The 21,666-nt window shown below is 36.2% G+C and overlaps 1 protein-coding gene across 6 annotated transcripts in view; it reads right to left on the bottom strand.

The window, feature by feature from the left end:
* LOC140137791 (aldehyde dehydrogenase family 3 member A2-like) overlaps positions 1 to 21,666 on the bottom strand; it is a 47,739-nt gene that overhangs the window by 13,019 nt on the left and 13,054 nt on the right. For 5 of the 6 annotated variants that reach the window (XM_072159557.1, XM_072159558.1, XM_072159563.1 and 2 more), the window contains exons 4-13: positions 20,747 to 20,842; positions 18,710 to 18,845; positions 16,571 to 16,656; positions 14,727 to 14,890; positions 13,275 to 13,452; positions 12,346 to 12,398; positions 9,038 to 9,164; positions 7,268 to 7,338; positions 5,999 to 6,114; positions 476 to 605 (exon numbers count right to left, since the gene is read on the bottom strand). In XM_072159557.1, coding sequence (XP_072015658.1) covers positions 476 to 605; positions 5,999 to 6,114; positions 7,268 to 7,338; positions 9,038 to 9,164; positions 12,346 to 12,398; positions 13,275 to 13,452; positions 14,727 to 14,890; positions 16,571 to 16,656; positions 18,710 to 18,845; positions 20,747 to 20,842 — 1,157 coding nt within the window. Of the gene's footprint in view, positions 1 to 475; positions 606 to 3,199; positions 3,316 to 5,998; positions 6,115 to 7,267; positions 7,339 to 9,037; positions 9,165 to 12,345; positions 12,399 to 13,274; positions 13,453 to 14,726; positions 14,891 to 16,570; positions 16,657 to 18,709; positions 18,846 to 20,746; positions 20,843 to 21,666 lie in introns of all 6 variants that reach the window. The other variant, XM_072159560.1, reaches the window with a different exon arrangement.

Below are 21,666 nucleotides of genomic sequence, written 5' to 3'. Positions count from 1 at the left end.
TTGCACCTCTATGGAATTGTTACCCTTTGTACTTTTATGTTGTCCATATATGGAATGACAAATATAAATATCCATTACAGTTTAACCTCATTTACTGCACATCTCAATGTTATGCACCTGAATGGCATTTTGAAGAAAACATGTCCAATTCTTTTATTCACACACTTTTAAAACATTTGAAGGCCATTTTTTGTTTCTATTTAGTATCTTTTGGTGTAAAACTCCTTACTGAGTACTTTCTCAGTGTCTCAATTTTGACAATCGCTGAAGCATTACACAAAATTTTCTCATCTAGGTTTTTTTCATTATTTAAATGGCCAGCACTTTAACCAATCATGGCACTGGATAAACAAGTTGAGCTGTATCAATTTTTTTTCCCAACATGAATTAATAGCATCATTATTATTGATCCCATAAAACGGACATCACTTTTGATTTACAATTATAACAAATAATAAGGTGAAGGTGTACATACTGGTTTGCTGCTTCCATTCCGAGTTTGGCAACAACACAGGCTCTGCGATGTGAGAATGTCTCAAATGTGTGTTTACCATGGTATGCTCCCATGCCACTTGTCCCTACACCACCAAAGGGTAGTGTGTCGACTAGACGAGAAAGAGATTAATGGGTGAAAAAATGCATCAGGAAACATTTTGTTCATTGAATGCAAGGTCATAAGAGTATTCGCCGTCAAAGTGACGTCATAATCGGATTAACTACCATAGCAATAGATGAATACAATTTTTGAATAGATCGCTCTGCACTACAAGCAGATTGCACTAATCACCTGTGTATGTCTGCAAACATAGATTGAATACAATACCGCTCTTTTCAAAGATACTTATCTTACAGGTGCGAGTGATCAGCCTTTCTTTGACATCTATGGTTCAATGCATCGGTACCAGCGTGAGCGTTGTAGTGCAGGGCGGTATAGTCAAAATTGTATTCATCTATTGCTATGGTAGTTAATCCGATTAACTACGTCACTTCATCGCCGAATAATGACAACAAACCACTTACCTAAGTTCTTGCATACAACATTACTACTGTTGAAATAAATAATCCTAGGACAATGTTAGTACCATGTACCATATTCTCTTTTTTTTGGGGGGGGGGGGGGTGATGTTGCATTTTTTTTAAAGGGTCTTTATTACCAATCTTGGAAAATCCAGAAAAGGGTTTTCTTTTGACATCCTGAAAAGTTGTAAACAATTTCTTCACACTTCTAGATTGTTTTTAAACATGAATCAAGTCCCAATCTACACATATATGGGTAATTTATTAAGCATTGTCCCATTCTACATGTTTTGGCTATGATCTTTAAAAAATATCAAACATTTTAAAAATCTGACTGACTGGCACTACCCCTTGGAGGGGATGTATGGAGAATCAACAATTTGTGTGGTTTTTTTTGCCAAACATAACACTTGACTAGTTGTAAGATGTCAAAGCGACAGGTCTGTAAATAGATTCCCCAAACATTCATACTTAACACACTGATGTTCCCTCTGCATATCAAAAACAAGCAGCATTTATGTATATTTAATTTCATTGAATAGGCTCTGTATTTCCAGTAATATGGTTGACTGCAGTCAATCTACTTATCTGCCTGTCTTCCTATCTATACAACAAGTCACTTGTTTTGTAGAAAATTTGAGAAATATGACAATTCATGATATGAATATGCAAGAGAGCACATGGACACATATAATGGTGAATCTGATTGTCAGTTACTGATGTAACAAAATAAATTTGTCACTGATGTAACAATACAAAATAAATTTTGTTCTGTATGGACCAAAACAAAAACAATCACATACCCCCACAATATAAAGATATACTAACAACACAAATTAACACAAAGCAGACAAGCACATGAAGTTAAAAGACTGGAAGAAAATAAATATTATGCAAATTAATGGGATATTCTTGGAATGTGTAATGCCATTGCCTTTTTTAAGCCACTGGTAAATTGGGCTACTATTACTAATAAGTCAGCAGAAAAAAAGGTCCAGTGAATTTACACCAGAATAGTATTTGATCAAAAGATGGGCTAATTTGCCATGAATTTTCATCTGTTTTAAATTTTTTTGATTTTGCCTGGAAATCAATTTTCTGTATGGGACTGTTTTGGTCCAATTATGACTTTCCTTATTCTTCCAATCCTCTAAAGCCAGGATCATAATAGTTTAAAAGTTCCGGTAGGCAATGATTGATCATGAGCATATATGCGCATAATATGGTAAAGCATAGCGCATATGTAAGCCCAACATGTGTGCAAAAGGTCAGCCAGTTGAATATGATATGCATTACAAATAACACTTGAACAATTATGACAACATCATTACAAAATGTTGTTCAGTAGCTAGGGCGATAGCACATCCCATGAACATTGTAGGTAATATGGTGACTTCAGGTCAGAAATCGGTGGCGGCAAAGGTAATTTCCACAGATTTCGTGTGTAAAATTCAGTCATGTTCTATTATGAAAATCCAAAGTCTAATAAAAACATGCATCTTCTATGTATTTTTACATTTACACTGGAATTGAATAAAGACAATATCGTCACTGGGCAGGCAAAACCTCATATGTACTTTTCGCCCTTGAACATGGATGAAGCAAACCATTCAATATAAAGTCTACACCTACAAGGTTTTATCCATTTTCAAGGGCCAAAAGTAAATATGAGGTGTTTCCTGCATGTACTTTTTGGCCCTTGAACATGGATAAAGAAACCTCTTCAATATAAAGTCTACACCTACAAGGCTTTATCCATGTTCAAGGGCCAAAGTGATATATTTTTTAATTTATGGACCACACATCCCACAATTCTAGAAATAAAACATTGAAATTGACCAAAGTTTAACACACAAAACATGCCGGAATGAATTTTGCGGCAGACGATTTCCGACTGTAACCATATTACCCACAATGCTCAGGGGACATGCCACTCCCTATAGAGGCCATCAGCTTTTTGCCATCTTGTGGGTACAAATGATACGCATGTTCATGCATTGGACACTACGCGCAGGGCGCAGCTTGCCACGCAGCTGTTATCACGCATCGACACAGTGATTTTGCTGTGCACGCATTGAGATCGAACGACCATCGCTGTGTGTACCCACAAGATGGCGGCATATGACATCACGCTGACAGCCTCTATTCAGTACATGTAGTTAGCTTGTTTATTTCTGCTTACCTCCACCAACAAGCAAAGAATCGTTGCCAATAAACATAGCACTGTGCACTTCATCTTGTACTTTCTTCATCATAGACTTGCTCTTAGTAAATACATGCAGCATTAATGGCGGATTTCTGGACAAGGTGATATAGACATAGAAGCGAAGAATGTGTGTGGAGAAGATATGTATGCAGGATGTTGCATGCACTATGACAAATGTACACTTTGTTTGTTTTTTATGTCAATATGTTATCCCTGGGTTCTTTTCACAAAACTCACTTTATTCACTTGAATTTTAAGGGTTCCCATCTGTCAGAACAGAGTTTTTAACCTCTGTGTGTTTGCGCATTCATTGCGTGACTATTGAATACATTGGGTACATAGTCTAATGACAAACAGATGGTATACTATCATAATGTGTCTCGTCTCAAGTTGAGAGTAACGTCATGTTGGATATCGAATCGGATATCGGATATTCGAAAGTGCTACTGACACATCCAACATGGCGTTACTCTGAACTTGTGATGAAACAAACTATAACTGGTAATTTAAGTCCCTGTACTTTGTATTGGATGAGGATTCTCGCATATTCATGAAGGGCTATGTCTACCAACTACTTAACGCACAGTGTTAAGTGCATTTGCATTTATGCAAAAGATATCATGACTGGGCTTTTAAAAATATGCGGTAACAGGCACATAGTGGGCATAGCATTTTCATCTCTCACATAGATGATGCTAGACTTTGCCTATGGAATGCTATTTGTATGTTAGTCCCTTACTCCACAAATCGAGGTCACATGTTGAGATATGGCTGTGCAGTGGAGGTTATTAAACGTGAGTCTATTTGGGCTCATTGTGATTATTAAACAATGGAATCACAGTTTGTGCTCTCAAGAACAAGCATGAATGAGAGCTCTGCAGATGTGGTTGAGAAAATGAGGACCTTGAAAACTTATCTGATGGTGACAGAGATTCCATTAAATTATGAGAATGGAAATGGAGCTGTAGACAATCTTTTTAAGCCATTCTTACTTGTGTTGTGTGTGTTGTGATTTTTCTTGAAATGTGTTCTACCTCGCATGTATATTAAGAGCCATTAACTGTACAAACTACTTTATCACTATACAGCCATTTTGAATTGTAATACCCAACCAAGGCCATATTGTGTGGTTGTTTTAGTTGTGTGCCACTTGAACTCCCTACAAACTACTGAATTTCTTACAGCCTTTCTGATTGGTTAATTATGTGATATATTCATTTGAGTGACCAATCAAAATACAGCTTCTAAATATGTAAGCCCAACCCTCTTTGGCTGTACAACTGATTCTTACGATGTTGCTGATTGGCTCAATAAATCATATATAGTCTTCTAGTAGCCTATCAGCAGCTAGTGTTTATGGGGTTAACAAGCTACTCTCTTTTTTTCAGGTCTACAAGGTCACATGCACAGTGAATTTAAAAAAATGTTGGACCAATTGGGGATTGAGATTAGGAAAGAGGATATCAATGTTTATTCCCATACAAATTTTTTTTAATGTATTATAATTCTTTTATCTCCTCCTCTACAACTGACTTCAATGAATGACAAGATGGAAAGGTGTTATTTGGAAAATTTAAAGATTTGGCAATTGGTAAGGTTACGATAATATATGGAGGAAGGTATATAATCAGAATATTATAATGCTAGGCTCATGCAAGGGTTTTTGTTTCATTTTACATTACAAAATTAATTAAGCTTTGAAGCTTGCTTGATGGCTGCTTTAATAGCTTTCTATAAATGCAATTTTGATTTGTAAATGTTATTTCTCTTTGTTGGAAAGGATTTACGATGAATGAAATGAACATTGTTCTGTGTGTTTTCCCCTCTCAAATGAGTAGAATATATACATGTACTAATGGCTCTATACTAAAATGCTGATGCGATCTGTTGCTATGGACAATGGTTGGCATGACGATGATGGTGACCAACCATCAACTTACGTCCGGCATGCATTAGGGTATCATTGGCCACGAATCCACCACTAGACGTGTCAACTTGAAATTTTTCCGGTACTTTCATGTCATCCGAGAATACATACAAAGCTAGTGGTTTATCTCTGTATTTATGGGAAAATAAGTTATTTTTATCCTTTCTGCTTCCCTTTTGCTTTGCATATTTCATTGAATATTAAATTAGCACACAGAACAGAATTAGTATGAACTTTGTGAGAATACTATTAGTATGCACTTCTTGAGAATATATAATAGAAAATCATTTTGATGACATATCTTAGGGAACAAAGCCAAAGTTTGATGATGCCCTATATGAAAGTCCTTTCATTAGGGGGAATTAGGGAGTCAAAAAGAAAGTATGATGTTTGTTGTAAAAAAATAGTTATAATATCAGTTAAAATTGGTCTTTTGGGGTTGGAATTTTCACCATTTCACATTTACGTTACAGGGAGGGGTCAGTCCCCTAACAAAAGCTCTTTCGTTTATAGGACATCAATGAACTCTTAGTTTGTTTACTTAGTCTAAGTTGAAGTGCTACATAGCACTTTACATCACACACTAACTCAACTGAGTCATCAAATTATGGATTTGCTCTTAAATATTCTCAAAATAATATACATTTAGAAACTCCTGATGAACCACATTGGCCAGCACCACATTTTTTTGCAGGGATCAACACCATTTTTTTGCAGGGAATAGCAACACCTACTTAAATAAATAATAGCTGCACATTAGTTGTGTGCGTGTGGGTTGCCAGGGAAACCAGCTGGTAGGTGGCATGGTTTGCATAGTGATAGCAATAGGTAACCAGCTCTCAACTTACTAGCCCCATACATGAGGGTATCGTTGACTGAATAGGCACCACTGGTAGTGTCATGTTGGATTTTGTCCACAATGTTTTTGTCAGTAGAGAACACATACAATGCTAAACATTTGGCTCTGTATTGACGGAAAGTAAGTGCTTTCAAAGTGAGAAATCTATTTATTAAGGATTGTGTAGTGGGTTATGAGTCATGGGGGAGGGGGAGGGGGGCACTCAATAAAACGATTAATTAAACATCAAAATTAGGAAATTATACACATAAACATTGAAAATGCATTGTATCTAAAGTCAAAATCATCAAGCCAGAAGTTTAAACACTTGATGGATTTCAGTTGTAAAGGTGCATTGAAAAGGGGGCACTTGAACAGTTTTCACTTGAAAACATCTGTAGGAATGATTATTGGAGGAGGGTGCTAATCGGGTAAAATACAGCCACTCCAAACTAGGGATGTTTAAAGGCAAGTCTTCAAAGGTTCTACATTATTAATCAATCTGATATCATCTTTCTGTAAACCAAGGTTATTTATATTTTTTGTAAATACACACTGCACATTAAAGGTCCTTCTTTATTATACAAACACTCACACCAAATCAGAGATAATCCATATAATTGCCTCATTTGCAAATACAGACTGATAATAGGTCTCATTTCCCATGCCTGTAGGCTATCTTAAAGGGGCATTTCATGATCCACAGCCTCATCCCCCACTTTTCTCAAAAAAAGTTGGGACTTTATACTACTGGAATCCTCTACATAATGTTTATGTACAAAAAATTCTTGCAGATTAATTCGTTCAGAAAAAATATAGTCAAATTTGAATTCCATTCTGGTACACCAGAATGAAAATATAAAGTGGCTTATGGAGCGGTGTGATACACATAATCATGAACTTGCAAACGCAAAATCAGAATCAACTGATATTTTGGGAATAAGCTTTTTTTTGTGGATATCTACTGAAAATGTCACATAAAGAGGATGCTAGGATCACAAAACACTCTTTTAAAATACCAAGTCGAGAATAATAATAATAAACAAATTGCATTTCGCATTTATTTTCAAACCACTCGTGAGCTTTGAGACAAACCTTGGGCTGCCTTTTTTGCCTAATATTTGAATCCAATGAAACAAAACTGAACCGTTTGTTTTACAAGTCTGCATATATAAATTCCATTTGGGAAGCTCCCAATGGGGTTGAAATCTTGGCCAGATGACATAACTAGTACAATATTTCAATATTCTCACCATTACTGGTTGTTTTTGCTACATACCTGCTGTTGATATATCTAATAGCATCATCTGCATCTTTGACTATCATGATTGGTAAGATTGGTCCAAAAATCTGGTAACAAACAATACATTAAGGGGTAATAATAGGATAACAGGATGGAAAATTATCCAATGAAAAGCAGGTTTATCACCACATGTGATGGGATCAAGCAAAATCAGTCGGAACCTGGAAATATTAAATTTTCAGTTTCTTATAGGATAGTAAACAGCATTTACAAAGCTGCATTTTGCAGAAAACCCCATTGAAATTGAACAACCAGTTCCAAAGATATGGGCAATTAAAGAGTTTCCAAAACAACAGAAAGCAAAAGGAAATATTTCCTTTGTGTGGTTACATCTTTAAATCAATATTTCTGAGTTCCGACTGATTTGGCTTGATCGCATCACATATGTTGGCCATGCACTTTGCCTGCCAGTACAAACACACTACACAATTATATTCAGGCATGAAAACTGATCTTGAAAAAAATACCACTGAAATCCATGTTTTTTACCATTTTCTGTGAATTTGATTCAGAAATAGGCTGAAAAACACTAAAAACAATAATATAAAATGCTGAAATCAGCTAAAATGCTGACAATTTTCATGCCTGTATATTGTAACTTAATGTAGACATATTGGAATCAGTTCAATCTAACATTTAGTCATATAATGACACATCAAACTTTTCCAAAGACTTATTGGTATTTTGCCGTCATTGTTGCATTTCCAATTTTCCATCTCCCTTAGGCCAAAAAAAAAATGGTTTGTTTGTCCACGTCCGACCGACCGTGTACTCTAATGAACAGTATAACATGCAGAACCATCTCAAGAGTTAAACCAGTAAAGTGCTGTGTGTTTTGACTTATTGTCAGTTTCAAGTGCAATATCTGTAAAAAAAAAAAAAATCCGACCTACCGACCCAACTGTTTCATAAGCCTCTATGGACAAACAAACCTTTTTTTGGCCTTAGCCTCGAAACACTGGTTGCACCACTAAGTTGGGCATCTCTTTTAATATAATTAATGTGTTTAAGTTTGATAAACTTACCTATTCCACCATTCATCCCTCATTACATTACATCAGGGGTGGCCAACTTGAGTCACACACAACCCTCAGCAGCTTTCAATGTGGCCCACAAGCCCTTCCAAAGTATTTCTATTGTTTATGATATTTATTCTCAATGAAACCATAAAGGGGTCAGGTCCATGACAACGGTATCTGTTTCGTTGTGTTTCTTGGGCTGCCTTTTTTTTCAAAATGTTTTTAATTGTCCAACTAGTTCAGCTTGCTAATATATAATTTTTTCTCCTTTGCAAACTCTTAAAGGGCCATTCAGTGATTTGCTCATCCGGATGATCGTAAAAATTTTTTTGCCAAATAAAATTTTTCATTTCAAAAATACCAAATGACAATTTGAATGACTTTATCCTTCATTTTAAAGCCTTTCATAAACAATTTCAATTTTTCTACACTTGCACTGAGATCACTTTTTGATTGCTACCAATTCTCAAGACTCGAGTCAATTTTTCGAGACATTTGACATTCACTATGTGGCTCTCAGATCCAGAAATATCCCTGCAATACATCGTCGTTGTTGGTCAGGAAAAACCTCCTATGTGTTTGTAGCCCCTGATGAACATGTTTAAAACAAAACTGCCAACAGGTTACATAGGATATTTTGCTTCATACATGTTCAGGGGCCAATGATACATGAGGTTTTTCCTGCCCAACAAGGTCATGTACATGTGTACATGTACACACCACATACCTCGTGTTGCATAACAGCTTCATCTCCTTTGACATCAGTGACGATGGTTGGTTCAATGTACTTATCATCTATGACTGTTTTGCCACCTGCTGCAACATTGACTCCTTGCAACAGATCCTCCAAGCGTCTAATATAAAGATAGTAATGACATCAAATACACACACTATCTCGTGAAATCATGAATTACAAAGGCTGGATTTGTCAATTATGTGATTTATTAATAATGTGTGCCCATTGCCCACTAGTAGAGCATAAAGCTGCAATCATCGTACGATTGTGGGTTTGAATCCTGGGCAGCCCTGCTTGTTATATACCTGAGCAAGATGCTGTACATGTATCTATTTGCTTTGCTCCTCTATATCATGGTGTTTAAATAGATACCGGTTTATGTTGGGAAGGAATCGGACTCATGTGCAGCAAATTTACATGGAAAATCCTGGCATAATCACTACATGTATAGAGCTATGTAGAGAACCGAGCACTTGGGGTTGTACTAGAGGGCTGAACAGATTATTGGCTAAACCGATTATTGGATCAGAACCAATTATCGAATCGGTTATCGGATCAGTACTGATATGTGGATTAGTAGAATATTCATTATTGGATCGGTAAAACAATGTTTTAAAAAATCTGATTTTTACGAAAATTAAAAAAAGGAAAGTTATAGACCCTAAACTATTAATTATTCAAGGTTTTTATTACTGTTGCTTCTATTGATCAGCCAGGAACACATTGTTAGCTCTTCAATAGAAGCAAAAGTAATTGAAATGTACAACTTTACCTAGCTTTGACAAAAATACTTTTAAAATAACTTTTTTTTGTAGTAGCAGTATTTCTCCACTTTGCAAACTTGAATAACAAGTAGTTTCGGATCAGATCGGATATCTGCCAAGATTAGGAACATCAATATCGGTTCACTAGACAAAAGTCATTTTGGTTCAGCTCTACTATTATTAAGTGTGACTCCCAGTTTATCTTTACCTTTTACCATTGCACATATCCATACGAGTATTTAGTTCTCGGGGTTGTTGATTTTGTTGGGTTTTAAAAAAAATTAAAAAAATCAGATTTTTTTTATTTATATCAATTTTTTTATTTTTTTATTCCAAGAACGGCTATACCCCATGATAAAGTCAAAAGAGTACCAGTGGAATGCTAGTCAAATGCACAATCCTACCAGGTATTTACAAAAAAAATCGAAACATGTTTTTACATGTGAAAATTTCAAAGAAAAAAATTGGCAAAATCATGGGAAAAAACCTGTTGAATTCTGCACCTTGAAAATGAATTTTTAGAAATAGATGAAGTGACATCATAGAGGTATTTTAATTGTATCCAAAAGTTGTAGAAACATTAGGAATGAAGTAAAACAGTCAATTTAAGAAAGAAATGAACTTATATTTATCAAAAATGAAATTTAATGAAAAAAGTTGATTTAAATCAGTGATTTAAAAAAAAATTCAAGTGATTTAAATTGGTGTGATTTAAAATCAAACAACCCTGTATAGTTATGATGAGCCTTTATGGATAAAATGACAAAATGATAACCTTACAGATAAAGGTAATTATTCTGGATTGCTAAAAGGGGTACTACACCCCTGGCCAATTTTATGCCTATTTTTGCATTTTTCTCAAAAATTATAGAGCATTGGTGACAAGTAAGATATGTACATTATAGGGGCAAGGTCTACAACTACTGCACTGAAAATTCAGCAACTCAATGCAAGTACGAGGGGCGGTCAATAAGTTCGTAGAACAAGGTACTTAAAAGAGTACTAGCTAAATTCTTTCTATCTCACTCTTGAGCATGGTCACTACAAACCTTAATGCACCCGTCGCAATTTTTCGTGAAACCTTCTATGTCAACAAAATGGAAGTCTTCCGATAGCTCCTTGAGCCACTCTTCAGTGAAGGCTCACCAGCATTGATCACCAGCAAACCTGATATTATGAAGCTAGGACTTAAAATTTTAAAATAGGTTTCACTAACTGGAGGCCATGCCTGAACCCAAATGTGGTTACTTTAGTTAACTGACCCCTCTGTCGTGAATGGCAGCTTGACAAACTAAGAATAGCGTACAGGACACAATCCGAGAACAGTCATATTCCTACCATCAACCTTCTTCACATGACGGCTTGCCTCAATTTTGCTATCAAAATTGTATGATATATGCCTATGATTGTACTTTCATTTGGCAAATGATCTGTCATCAAGACTCCCCCTAGATCTCAGAAACAGCGATGAAGACCTTGCACTATGGTGACCGAGTGATGATCTTCTTAGGGGTGGGAGATCCATGTGCTTCCACTATATGCTCTCGTAGTTCGGGTGATTAATGTACGTTTTATCACCTTTAGCCACATATAGATTAAACTTGCCTCGGTCCTCATTCTAAGTGTATAGAAGGTGTGGCCCTGAATATGTCAATTGGTATCAAATTTGCACATTAAGATTCTGGGACCCCATCTAGAAGACATCCTGGAATACCCAATGTTAATGGATTAATGTTGAAAACACATTCAACAGAGTTATCATATTTTGAGGCTATCCCATCTTTCTTTTTTGGCTCTTTATCCATTATCAATGCCACTGTACCAGCACGTATATCGTTAGTGGTGACGTCAGCAAGTCTTTTGGACCTTGGATGATCTTCAAGGACGCTCATTCCATTCTTGAACTCTAAGAACCATTTCGTTGCTGTTGAATATCAAGGACTTGATTACCATTTACAGCAACTGCACATTGTTAAATTTCATTTGAGTTTTCACCGCCGTTCGGAGAAATTTCCATAATGACCCTGTATTAACTTCTGGTAGTACCTGTGAATTCATGGAGGTAGGCTTCCTCTGAAGAGTGTCCTGCCCACATAATAGTGATGCAAAATTATAATATCTTTGCAGTAATGTTTTGAAGGAACAAGCTTTCAAATGAGACCAAATTCAATACCGTGCGACAAAGTAACATACCGAGTTCTACGAACTTTTTGACCGCCCCTCGTAGTTATTGATTTATTGATCAAATATTGGTTTTCCCTCATTTTTGGCTGTAACTCCACTACTGTTGTCTGTGCTGAAATAAAAATTTCCAGTGCAGTAGTTGTAGTCCTTGCCCCTATAATATGTACATATCTTACTTATCATCAATGCTCTATAATTTTTGAGAAAAATGCAAAAATAGGCACAAAATTGGGCAGAGGTGTAGTACCCCCTTAAAATAAACTCTCTGATTGATGTTCTTGGAGACCCCAAGAAATTATGTTTGAATTTGAGAAATGTAATGTTCTTAGTCTTAAAATATCTAACACTTACTTGAAATGCCTTTCATTGATGATCCTACCATAGTCATTAGATTTCTGAGGGTCCTGTTGAAAGGAAATAACTTTACATTGGCTTAATGACATTTACAATGGATCATACGTTCTACAAATGTTACAATTTATTACATATCATATTTGAAAATGTTACAAAACATGCCAGTGGCGTGCAAAGTTATTTGATAAGAGGGGGGGGGGAGGAGATGTATCTTTATTTCCTTGACTGCTCAAAAATTTCTGGGTCACTTCACTCTGCAGAAATAGACCCAGAAATTTTCACCAGACTTGGTATATTTCCACCCATTTGTGCACACAAGGCAAGGAAATTATTCCCTGGCTAAAGATGACATATTAAACAAATACTGAATGTTTATGTGTACAATGGTAAGAATATTTCCATGAGGTGAAATATGGACTGTTCAATTCAACGAGGCTTTGCCGAGTTGAATGGAACAGTCCATATTTCACCTTGTGAAAATATTCTTTCCATTGAACGAATAAAAACATTCAATATTTGTTTTATGTAACTCTGACTCATAAATAAGTTCCTTTTCTTCCACTTAATTTTATAAATCACCAGGAAAACAAAATAAGTTAAAAAATATATATAGGCCTAAAGTGTATTTAATTTAGAAGTGACACCTACACTCATAAACAGTGAGTTGAGGTAGTCACCGTGTGCTCTATACGCTCGCATTTGTCAGCATGGCCAAGGTAGCTGTGCATGAGTGCAATGGAAAATAGACTATTGCACTTGTGCAGAGTGCAATAGTCTTTTTCTAAAAATGGCAAAAATAATCAATAGCAATTAATTGACCAATCAAATGATAAGAATCTTTGTATGAGTTATATAATCCATTTCATTCAATGTGTACAATTGAATATATTGTTCATTATTTATGTAATATCCAATTTCAAACCTACCTCTCCATAGAATTCCTTGAGAGTATCCTTGATGGCTTGTACAAGCTGATCTTTCACTTCTTCCTCACACAAGATATAGTCTGGTGCGATACAAGTCTGACCTGAATTAACAAACTTGCCCCATGTGATGCGCCGAGCTGCTGTGCTGATATCACAATTTTTGTCAACAAACACAGGGCTGAAGAACAAATGAAAAAGTTAAACATACATGTATTTTGTATAACAAATACAGGCCCGTAGCCAGTATTTATTTTGGGGGCTGCTGATTTTGAAAAAGTGGACCTTTTTTCAAAATTTGGACCTTTTTGGACTGGGGTCAGATTTGGACCTTTTTTGACCAAACGGCATAAAAATTATATTTCTTTGCTCGCCACACTCGCAAATGGGACTTTTTGGGCCTTTGGCATTTTTTTGGGGGGTTGGGGCTACAGCTCTGAACAAATACACCTCAAAATATATCCAAGTGGTATGTGTTTCTGTGTACTCTTATAAACTCTATCGATCAGGGACACACACATAAAAAAGTATTTCAATAGTGGACACAGAAGAACCACGGTTGTCCACGCTTGCTGAGCTGATGGATTGCAAATAGCAGGAAAATGTGTTACAAACTTTGTTCGCAATTAGTTGTGTCGGGTCAGTGTATAAAATTGAATAAGTGGGCAGAAATGCCGAGAAAATCATAATTTGTCTATTTGTGGCAAAGCAAATAAAACTCAATATGTATGTCATTGTCAGTGTTTGATGATGGTTACATACCGTATTTCGTCAAATAAACGCCCCCCGGGGTATTACATTTTCAAAAGGGGGCGGGGGCGTTTATTCAAGGTCAATTTTAGAACGATAATTCCCGTTAAAATCATTAGGTAAACTTAAAATTCACGCTAAAATGACGAACTATGAACTAGAAACACTGACTTCTAGTTCACTTCCGGGTTTCTGATCCAGATTTTCGTCAATTATTGATGCTATTATCGACCATGTGGGCAGCTTGGTAAGCTTACTACACAAGACAGTATGGAAATATCGGCATTTTCGAAACATCTTGGTTGAAAAAAGTGATGGGGGCGTTTATTTGAGGGGGGTGACTATTTGACAAAATACGGTATGCATTTTTAATCATCTTCAAACAGGGACATTTACATGGTACTTTTCATTCTAACGTAGACTGCACAGGAACCGTTCCTTGCATTCTAAATGTGTGGAATGAGCTGCAAATAACCTAAAAATGCAAAAATTTGAGAGAGCTTCCCATATCAGTGATCATAAATCAGTCCGCGGTTGATAGGTTGAACGCTATAAGGCACATTTCCTTGCTTTTTTTTTCAAGTTGTGTTGTGTACCAGTCGGAACTTGTGTTTGTTGTCTTGTTTAATTGTAACACTTGGGTTTGTAAACTCCCGGGTAAACTGTTCATTCTTTCATATCTGAACCTTGTTGATTTGAACTCACCTTTTACCTCCCAATTCCAGTGTAACAGGAGTGAGGTGTTTAGCAGCTGCTGCCATGACAATCTTGCCTACCACAGAATTACCAGTGTACAAAATGTGATCAAATTTCTGCTCCAACAGAGCTGTGGTTTCTTTCACTGCACCATTGACGACTTGGACGCAGTCCTAAAATCAAAAAGAAATTCATCAGAATCAATGTCTGGTATTCACAATCTGTATGTTGCATATCCTTATTCTATTGCTGCAAAAGTTAATAAAGTAGAGGTGGCTACGTCGGCATGAAAAGTTATGATAAGTAGGTTCCAAGTAGAGTTTCTTCCACTGATTCGGAGACATGCCGCAAAATAAGGCCATAGGCCTAAATATAATGCTGTGTCGGACATAATCCTTGAACACGGCAAAAGTTCCAAGTCAACAAAAACATCTGCATCCAGCGATGCTAAGGTCTTCATCAGTGAAGACACAACATTATATTTAGGCCTATGGCCTTATTTTGCGGCATGTCTCCGAATCAGTGGAAGAAACTCTACTTGGAACCTACTTATCTTACTCTATTGCTGCATCTACATGTAAGGCTTAGAAAAAATTTGTATTGCCCTCCCCCCTCAGAGCTCCAAAGTCAGGGATGGTCAGTTGGTTTACTTTTCTTTCTTTTTTGCCACATACAATATCAAGAAATCAGGGGTGGAATTTCTCGGGAGTCCGAGAGTCGACTCTCGCAGAGACTCCCGTAAAAGTCCTATTGCGAGAGTCCATGTGGACTCTCGCTGGAAATGATCGGCTCAGCGAACTTACGTTTAAGTTCAACACGCCTTTAAACTCAAAGCCTGAAAATATAAAGGAAAAGTCGCCAAAGATGCAATGACATATATGGAAGTGAGAGTATGATGACACATATATTTTAAAAAAACTTAACTTTGTTAGTTTATTTGTTAGTTTGTTTGTTTGAATGCATTTTACGTAGGCCTACATAATACCTTTTGGACTCCCGAAAGATTGTACAACGAGAATCCATTTACGGGGAATCCATGGACTCTCGCAAAACTCTCTTGCGAGAATCCACTTGGACTCCTGTGGCACTTTACGAAATTCCACCCCTGAGAAATGCAAGTTCACCACAAAATACCATGGTAAACAATGATTTATAAGGTTTCTTAGGCTTTTGATACATCAGAGTTGTGTAGAACAAATTACATCAGGCAAAACATTTTCACAACATTTTTGTGTATTTTATACCAAATTTGAACAGGAAAACACAAAAAAACATGACACTATTTGTCAGATTTTAGGGTCGGTCAAAAAAGGCAATACAAATCTTTTCAGGCCTAATTTAAAGGCGGTGTGGTTGGTAGCCTCATCCTTCCAATTTACCATACCAAATGCAAATTTTGGTATCAGGTGAAAGCTCATATTTTTATCATATAACCCCCATGAAATGTTAGGCCTGAAATAGGAAAAAAATCACACTGTAGATGCTAAATTTCTTGAGCTCGATGAAAACTAAATTTTACGATTCAATTTTTTCAATTGAAAACATATTTCATGAAAAGTATTTCAATTTGCTGAATTCATGAAATTTTCTTAAGAGTTGCTTCTCTTAATAGGCTATTCCAGTTGAAATCCATACACCCCCTATGGAAGACATGACCTTAATCTCCCACACAGGGGGTGTGAATTTAAAATAGGATTATCTGAATGGGTGACTCCATTTGAAATCTACACTCCCTGTGTGGGAGATTACGGTCATATATCTTCCATGTGGAATATTTAGATGTCAACTGGGATAGCCCAATTATGGAAAGGAAGATATGATGACAGGGTGATAAAAAAAATTATCAGACTTACACTATCCAGATATTTTGGAAGCAAATCAGCAAGAATTTTGGCTGTCTCTTCTGCTAGCTCTGATGGCTTGATAATAACAGTGTTACCTTAAGAGAGTAAACAATATTAGTTATGATAAAAATTAAATTTTCACTATATTGTAGCCTGTTACTGTAAAAGCAGATTTTTTTTTTGCACAACATTTATTTTTACGCTCTTAGAGATCCGAACTGCTACCATGAAAATAAAACCTGCAAATATATTATTTGTCTATTGAAGGAAGTTTAAATTCACCAAAATACAAGTAAAAACAGATCAAAATTGGCAAGGGGTGAACAATTTCTGTTATTACAGTAAATGGGCGGGAATATCAAATGAATTGCTGACGATGGATTTTATCTAGCACATGACTCCTTTTAGTTGACTTTTATTTGTTCGCATATTATGTTTTTAAATCAAAAGTTTGGATTTGATTTCATCATAAGCTGAGAGTTACATGTGTTTCGATCAAACAAGATGAGAGCGATGCTTTGAAGAGATAATTGTTGCATCTTGATAAACAACTTCTACTCTGCTTTAGTTTGAAGTAAAATACCATCAAAGTTGGACTGTCCCCCAGTCTTGATTCCATCTCTGGGTAATGGAAATACAGGGGCCTACTACAAAACCTAAAATAGTGTGACACCCCTCCACATTTACAGTCATTATCCACAGGCCTGAAGGAGGGTCTACATCAAAGTCGGGGACTGCCTTTTGAGAGGAGTGAGAGCAATCACTCCTCTACAGCTCTTCTTAAGGGTGGTCTTAACCCTGGAATTATGGAAACTTTCGAGCTTCATAACTGCTAAATTATTAGTCTAAAGAATATAAAAGTATACATTTTAGACTGGAAATGACTTGCTGAATTCATCTGTGAGGTCCAATTTGGGCCAAAATGCTCATTTATGGAAAAAATTCCAAAAAAACAGGTTTTTTGACCCAAATTTTTTCGTGCAACGTAACAAAAAAATTGTTTGGCCAAAAAATTTTTTTTATTAATTTTTAAAAACTAGATAAAAATATCTAGGGACCGTTTTTTTATTTTTTTGAATTTTGACCAACTTTGAGAAATTTGCACCAAAAATGGTCAAAAAATACAACATTTTCAAAAAAATCATAAAAAAGCCTGATTTTTGCCCAAATTTCAAATATTTTTGGTGAAGTTGGTCAAAATTCAAAAAAATGAAAAAACGGTCCCTAGATATTTATCTAGTTTTTAAAAATTAATAAAAAAATTTAAAAAAACTGTTTTTGGGGATTTTCTCCAAAAATAAGCATTTTGGCCCAAATTGGACCTCACAGATGAATTCATCAAGTCATTTCCATTCTAAAAATGTATACTTTTATATTGTTTAGACTAATAATATAGCAGTTATGAGGCCCGAAAGTTTTCATAATTCTAGGGTTCAGACCAACCTTAAGTTGCATTTGCAAAAGCGATTTATAGCTCCTCTAGATGACTCATTAAATTCTTTATGCTTTAATGTCCACAGGTGCAAACATCTCTTCTAAAAGCTCTTCTTGAAAAGACCAGAAGAGCATTCTACAGCTCTTTTCTCTTTTTCAAAAGGCAGTCCCTGAAAGTATGCCATACAAAAGACAGTTATAGTTGACAAATGTGGGTTCTTCTAACAATACATCATAATTCTGGTGATTCACAATACGATGCGCCACCAGCAGTTGCTCTTACCAGTCCAATTTTTGACCTTGCTCATTGTTGTTCTAGCCACTACTGGATTTTCATGTGTGTGTGATAATAATAATGTTGAAAACAGCTCCATGAAGAATTCAATGTAATCAATAGATAGAAAATGGATCTACTATAATTGTATATTACTGTTTTACTACGCATTTGCGTGTAACATCATTATATTGACATTTAAACACAATGACATTATGTTCCTGTGTTGTATCCCTATTATGCTGGCTCTGGATGTCAACATTTTTCCATTATGCACCGCGTATTTTGACCTCTAGGCGCATCGTATCATGAATAGACCGAATTAGAATGGAAAATCACCCCATAACTCAAACATAACTTTTGCAACACTCATTTTGCTTGATTGGACCACATATTTTTGAAAAGTAATTTTTGACAAAGATATTCTTCTGGTGGCCTACCTGCTGCAATAGCTCCAATGAGAGGATGGATGGTCAATTGAAAGGGATAATTCCATGCTCCGATGATAAGAACCACACCCAGTGGTTCACGACGGATGTATGCATCTTGACCCAGCATGAAGAGAGGCTTCTTCACCTGTGTGGTAAGGCAAGAAAAGTGTCATCATTATTTCGTATGTGATATGGGATGGCTTCAAAACCCAACTGTCGGTCCTCCTCCAACACCCTAACAAAACCAGTGATTGGACCTGGTTTTGTTTATTTGGATCAATAGTATGCGGAATAGAATATGGTTAAACTGCCGGTTATGCCAGGGTGTCAGCGGTTGGGTTTTGAAGTCATCCCTAAATTAATATTGTCATAATATATTATCTGATTTTGAAATGGCAGTATTCACAAATGTTTTGGAAAAAGACAAATTTAATCTCAACATATTTTCCAAAAATTAGGATTTATCATGGTCTCCTGTTCATGACATGCAAATATTGAATAAATCACCACATAGGAGTAACTTCTAACCTAACTGCCAGTCAGACACCGGGGCCCTGATAGAACCCACAAATGAGCCTGGTGTATATTGTGTGTAACAGAAGTACATGGTAAACCACTGGTTCTGTCAGTTGACTGGTGGTTGAGTTTTAAAGCTATCCCTTAATGAAGCATCCAATACTTGACACACACTTGCCATTTCTGATGTCAGATCAATATGTTACTGACTTATCTTAAAACAAAGTGAAAATTTGTACAGAACTGCAAGTCAATGATACGTGTGTTCATTAGAAACTTCAGATCAATGTGAACTGAACACTTTAACATTGTTATAAAATAAGGAGAAAAATCAGTAATTTGCACACAAGTTTTGTCACATGAATGTGATATGGATCTTTAGCAATTTTAAAAGGTGACAATGATATGGCAAAGGGGTAGAATTTTGTTCCATCTTACAAGAATTTGTTTGGATTCTGGCAACAGAATTGACAAGAATCTGTAGAATCTCAACATTGAGCAAGTGTGTAGGCTTGAAATGTTTACAAGAATCTGTTTGGATTCAGCAAATTCCATTCAGGAGAGAATGGATTCTCGTCGTCCATTCTTGTCAAAATTCTAACCCTGATAGCACGCTCTTGTTTGTAATGTAATATGAGTGATGAATGAGGGATTTTAAAGTTTAACTTCCATGATATTTTGTTTTGAATAGGGTGAAGGGAAGCCTCAAAGCATGGGAAATGCCTCATGCTGTTACTATATGCACAACATGGATAATTAAAATGCAGGTAAATCACCACTTGTCATTCTCCTCATATGAACATCACCTGATGAATGTCTGTGTGACCTAAGAGTCCCAAACACTACCATGTTTGCTTGTCACTCATGGAGGGCAAATCAATGTACCTCCTGATTATTTCACCATGTGCCCAGTAAATTTCAAGTGGATGCTTGTTTGTGTTCTGTGTGTAGTATGTTGTGCCAATGTGTAAATACTATACAAACCGTTGTTAATTGCTTAAGCATAAGGCAGGTCTGAGGGTAAGCATGACCTGGTGGTGTTTGCACTTAAATATTGAGACAAATAAAAGCTGATGGACAAGAGAAATGGTATGTGTTCTATAAAGGAGATCCCAAGGCTTGATATCATATATGGTCATTTCTGCCACATGAGCATACTTTTTCTCGGGAGTGGGAAAATGCTCGAAATTGTTGTTTTGATACACTATATTATTGGCCATAACTCAAGAACCACACACCTATGGAAATATAAATGTGATTACTGGCTTCCATGACTCATTTCCTATAAGATCAATGTTTTAATATGACGAAGAACACCACAGTTTTTAGTTAAAAGGCTAAAACTGGAAAACCCCTGCTTCATTTTAAAGATGCAAATTGTAGTTCAATTTTGGGCTTTTGCCGTGGAGGTATACTATTTTGCTCTCTGTGTGTGACAAACCAATATGGCGGGGGGATTTACCATATCATTTCTTACGTACAGGGTAATTCCGAGTAAATACTCTATGGTTCTAATCTCTTGGCACTTACCCTCTCTGGTTTCACCCATTGTGATAGGTTCTCTAAATACCCAATGATCTCATTCTTGGCTAGTGTAATCTCATAACCCATACACTCTGTATATGGCTGTATACATGAAAGAAATGAAATGAGATGTGATGATAACATAGTTTAGCATGATTTATACCATACTCATCGTACCTAGCATGGTGTGTGGGGTGGAGGTGGAGTGGGGTGGGTGACCTCAAGTGTTGATGACACAGTTGAACAACATGACACCATATACGACCTAATTGACCTGTTTCGGTAAATTCCATTGGCCTTTGTGGGTAGACCTGTGATGTTGTAACACCGATGCACACATCATTACTGCGCACTTCATGGATTTGAAATGCACAATAACGATGTTTGCTAAATGATGTGCACATTGACGTGATGTCAAATGACAACATTTCAGGTCTACCCGCAAAGGCTTATGGGATTTACTGAAAAGGTCAATTGACACCCTGGGCTGGGTACGTCTCAAGTAAGTCATTTCAAAGGGGCGATTTGTAGAATAATTATGATATGAAAATTGAACTGAAATTTTTTGTCACAGACAAAAACATTGTACAATTCAGAATACTGAAAATAGAACTGTAGAACAAGGGTCATAACACTTTAATGTTTTCACTATTTTTGTTTTAAAGATGTTATCAACGGTCATCCCAATTTTGTTTTTCAAGTACACTGAAAGGGAGTATCAAAACAAGTTTGCGCAAGAATGTCCGCACACAGAAGGGGTGCTAATTAGGTTGAATAGATGGTAATTTGAATTGCCCAAGTATGGTTATGTTGTACAATTAGGTACACCACCCACAAGCTGCAATATATTCTGTGTATGATTATGATACGCCATTCTGATAAGAATCAGATGGTGTCAGACACGAGTGGCACAATATAGTACAAGC

This window comes from Amphiura filiformis, chromosome 17, assembly GCF_039555335.1.
Source record: "Amphiura filiformis chromosome 17, Afil_fr2py, whole genome shotgun sequence".
NCBI lineage: Eukaryota > Metazoa > Echinodermata > Ophiuroidea > Amphilepidida > Amphiuridae > Amphiura > Amphiura filiformis.
The sequence above is the reverse complement of the archived record's forward strand: the minus strand, read 5'-3'. Positions and strand labels throughout refer to the sequence as shown.